The sequence below is a fragment of the Anopheles aquasalis genome, chromosome 2 (assembly GCF_943734665.1).
Source record: "Anopheles aquasalis chromosome 2, idAnoAquaMG_Q_19, whole genome shotgun sequence".
NCBI classification, from domain to species: domain Eukaryota; kingdom Metazoa; phylum Arthropoda; class Insecta; order Diptera; family Culicidae; genus Anopheles; species Anopheles aquasalis.
Window position 1 is genome coordinate 27,315,001 of NC_064877.1, and position 4,503 is coordinate 27,319,503.

Genomic DNA, 4,503 nt, shown 5'->3' on the forward strand with positions numbered 1-4,503 from the left:
AGAAGAAGAAGCTGAAGGTGAAGAAGAAACCACGGTTGAAGGAGGAACAGGAACTGGAACAGGAGCAGCAGAGCAGCAAGGATCAGGATTCGGGCTTCGAGCCAAGTCCACAGGCGGTCCGTAGCAAGCCCACCATCTTCGATCGACCGACGCACACGGCCACACTGCCACGAAGGTCCGCCTTTACGATGGTGGAAGAGCGGGCCGTTAGCTCGCGACCGGAGGGCCGGAAACCGGGCGACAAAAATGCTGTCAACATGACGACGGTCCAGCAATCGATACATCGCAACATTCGAAGGTGAGCAAACGAGATCTGGATCGATCTCCGTGTTTCTCTCTCTCTCTCTTTCGCTCTCGCTCTCTCTCTCTCCGTCTGCTCGATCGATCGATCGTCGTACCGTCCTCGCCCACCATCCTCGAGTGCCCTTTTGGCGTGCGTGTGCGTGTGTGATAGTGTGTTAATTTTTTAGGTTAGGATTTAGATTTAGTTCCTTTAGTTGTTGCTGCCTGCCATCCGCTAGCGGACGCCATAGTACACTGTGCCATCTCTAGATCATCTTCGCACGTCACCTCCACGTCACACTGTCCTCTCTCTCTCTCTCCCTACAAGCGTCACAATATAGTCAGCAGCCCTTTTCCCGCTCGATTCCTGTGTTAATCCTTCCCCTCCAATGACCTTTCTTACGAATGTCCCCCCCCGAATTGTGATAACCTAACTCTGAAGCCGAACCCCTCACCCGTGTTATTGTTTCAGATAAATGTAAAAGTATGAAGAAACACATGCCTAACAAGAAAAGAGAGAAAAGAGAAATCAGTTAACAAGTGCACGTTAATGCAAACCAAGTAAAGCAACAACGATAAACGATAAACACTTATATGTATTAAGTAAACCTGTATCAATCCGCTGCTCAAAGCCCTCATCTCTAGCTCTAGTCTCATCGACGATAGTCTCAGCACAATTCCATCGCAGCTGAAGAGCTGGCAATGTGAACGTCATCAATGCAGCTTGTTGGAACAGTGGAACGAGACAGTCGGACAGTGTGATTTGTTGTAAAAGACTAGAGACAATTCAACCTTCTTCTATCCAAATAGACACAGTAGAACGGGCAAACGTAAGGCGTGTTAGTGTGATGTACTGTGTATGGGCCGGGAGCTTGCTCCTGGCTGTTTTTGGCTAGTTCAATAGAGTTCCAACGTACTTCTACAGCAGTGCAGTCGTGTGTGTTTCTGTGTGAGTGTGTTTTAAAGTGTGCTAGAACTTGAGCATTTAACGTAGAAAGATATGAAGCAAAGCGTAAAGCCAATGTTAGAGGAAGATGATCAACAACCCACCGATGACTACACCGATCCACCGACTAGTTAAGCGTACTTACAGCCATACTAAAGCAAGTTTAGCATCGATGTAGCGAACATACGTAGCTTCCATAGGGAGAGTCTAGCCGTAAACGTAATACAAGGTTTCAACTGTAGACGTAGCAAAGTGTGATAAAAAATGGAAAAAGTTAACCACAAAAAAAAAACTAACACTAAACAGACAGGTGAAGCTGCTAGGCGAATGGGTTTTTGGGCAAGTTGTGTTCTCCTACCTTATTGTTAATTTCCCACGTTTCACGTCACAAGTGAACCTGTTTTCCCGTATCCTGATTCATCCAGATACCTCGATTTCATGCTTATTCGGTTCGTTTTATGGCGACAGTTTTTGCAACGAGCGCTCTGTTCCATTCCATTAGTCATTTGGCTTTAAGTTTTCGTTCCTGTGCGGCATCGTGGAATGCAGTTGAAGGCGTGCACTAGAGCGCCTTAACGCTGTGCTCTAATGTAACGTTTCGTGTTTCGATATTCGTCTGCTTACATTGCTCAGCTCATCGTTATTATGTTCCTTTTATCATTCGCCTTTCGAATGCTGTAATGTTGTAATGTCGTAACAAAGGTTCTGCATAGCAAAAGGCATCGCCAATAGTTTTGGCTTTCGTCCTTGCAATCACAAACACAAAATTGAACACCTCACGTTCTCCTCTCCGTTCCGTGTCTGTTGTTGCATTAAACATTCATACAATCAAATCGAAACCATCGAACGACAACCGCCAAAAATCAACGCACAACAACTGGCTCCTGATTGCATTACTACGCTGCGATGCGCCGCCAAAAACCAAAATGAATCGAATAATCCCAACCACAAAAAAAAACGCGAACCACAAACCAAACCAAAAAAACCAAAACCCAAAAACCGAAACACTATCCAATCGGAACCACTGCCCGCTCTAATTCCCAGATATTATATGGAAAGAAAGATTTTCCAACACTTGTTAGAACTGAAAAGCTTGCAAATACGATCGACGAAAGTGAACGAATCGGTGCTGGTGAAGCGGGCCGTAGACGACTACCACAAGTCGACGATCGAGCTCGGCTACGAGACGGGCAGCACGCTCAAGCGGTACCCCTACACGGAGTACTCGTTCCGCAACTTTGAGCTCTTCCTATACGACACGCTGAAAACGCTGCAGAAGAAGGAAACGTACAACTTCCAAAACATCTCGGAGGTGTATGATGAGGTAAGTTTACGCTTCGCTCACAGCAGGGCGTCTCCAGCTGCTCGAGTCCAGCGCGCCAATAAGCGACCTTCATTAGTCTATTGATTTTCTGCCCCCTTCCATCACGACCCAACTACACCGCATCTGGCGTCTGTCGAATGAGATTTATTCATAACTCGCGGCTGTACAGCCACGAACGGCTCCTTTACTGGCGTCAGTTCACGTTGTAACATCGCTGAGCGTAATGGCGCTAGTGTAATTTGACCCATTATCGGGGACGTTTGGCGCGGGAGTAGTAAAAGTTTATTTCTGTCCTCATCTGCCCACCGCTCAGCCTTTCGAGGCACGTCAGCGGCATCATTTTTATGGGCCACTTGGTATTAACGGTGGCGTGGCGCTAGTGGTGGAACCAGTTGTCATCCAGCTGAAAGCACCGGTCCAGATGAAGATGTAAAGCGCAGTTTGAATGTTGTTCGAATCAACACGAGCTCCATCTGTACGCTGGAACGCTGGAATCTCAATGACTCCCTTTCCCTTCCGCACTGGACACCAATCGTCGGGCGTCAGGCGTAACCTCATAGAGGTAATTAAGGAAGCGCTTTGGGACTTTGGGTTGCGACCAGAACAAAAGGGCAATGGGGGTGTTTCCCGGGGGGGGGGGGGGGGGGGGACCACCACAACAATTTCCAACAATCTGATTAGTGTCGGCTTGACACACCGAACGCGATCGTTCACTATCTGCACTCTCACTCTCTCTCTGCTCACTGTGTCTCTGCTCTTGCAGGCCGAACGGCGGCTCAGTCCCGATGTCAGCCGGTACGAGCGAGCCCTCAACTGTACCACCAAAACCCATCGCTGCCTGCATGCGACCCACGCCTACACGGGCATCCCGTGTGCCGCCTACAGTAAGTCCGCGAGTCCGGGACGTGGCCGGAACCTCCAGTAAGCTCGACTAATTGCGTGCGACTCTTCTCTTCTACCACGACCACAGTACCAATGATGAATCATCACACGATACCGAAGCTGGGCTTCGGTGCGTACAAATCGAGTGCGGGCTCGGGTGGTGGCGTGGGGAGCTTCTTCCTGCCCAAAATCCTGACACACTCGACCGACCGCGGCTGCCCGGCCGGAAAGGTGGCCCTCGAGTTGACGCACGGTAACAGTAAGCAGGTCATTACACTGCCATCGGAGACACTCGATAGCAATAAGCGATACTACGTAACGTTTACCCTCAATCCGAACGCTCCCGCTGATGGTGCACCGTCCGCTTCGTCCTCTTCTCCGTTCGCAGGCGTCCCCGCATCCGGATCCGGCCAGCAGCCCAACGCAGCAGCCACAGAGTCAGCCACAGAGCCAGCACCACCAGATCCTGATGCCCAAGATAACGCTCAGCGCTCAGCACAACAACAACAACAACAGCACCGACAGCAGTCCCCTGCAGCGTCCGCGATTCCTTCCGCCGAACAGCCTCCAGCGGGGCGGTACCAGCAGCAGCACGGCATTCAGCCCCCTACCGAGTCACAATCGTCCCAGTCCCGTACCCTTCCCTCAGTAGACCGGTCCGGTTCCGTTGCACCAACCTAGCGGCCCCCACTTCCGACCAGATTCGGGTGCATCGTCGTGGTCGTCGTTCGTTCGTTCGTTCGTTCGTTTGCTGCTGCAATGGCGCCACCATCATCATGGGTGTTGGGTTCGCGTTCGACGGGTGACGGTGTTGTTTGGCGTTTTCCGGTCCGGTCCGGTCGCCGTTCCTGTACATACCAGTAGTACTCCCGCTCCCGTCCGATTCATCACGAATGGTGTTGGCGTTGGGGTTTGGTGGCGAACCATGATGAAGCGTTAAGTTCTGAGGCATTTGATGCGATTATTAAACTACATACGAGAGAAAGAGAGACAGAATTAAAACGTTGCATGCATTTCGTTCATTTTCACTTCCACGAAACCTTCCAGAGCGAGGGAATTCTCTGAATCA

At 50.3% G+C, this 4,503-nt stretch overlaps 1 protein-coding gene across 1 annotated transcript in view; it reads left to right on the forward strand.

Annotated features, from left to right (window-relative positions):
• The window catches only part of LOC126572841 (ankyrin repeat domain-containing protein 12), a 15,625-nt gene extending 11,510 nt beyond the window's left edge, over positions 1 to 4,115 (forward strand). The window contains exons 4-7 of the mRNA XM_050232516.1: positions 1 to 298; positions 2,273 to 2,552; positions 3,316 to 3,436; positions 3,523 to 4,115. The exon at positions 1 to 298 is cut by the window's left edge and continues 2,732 nt beyond it. Coding sequence (XP_050088473.1) covers positions 1 to 298; positions 2,273 to 2,552; positions 3,316 to 3,436; positions 3,523 to 4,115 — 1,292 coding nt within the window. The remainder of the gene's footprint in view (positions 299 to 2,272; positions 2,553 to 3,315; positions 3,437 to 3,522) is intronic.
• Positions 4,116 to 4,503: the final 388 nt, after the last annotated feature.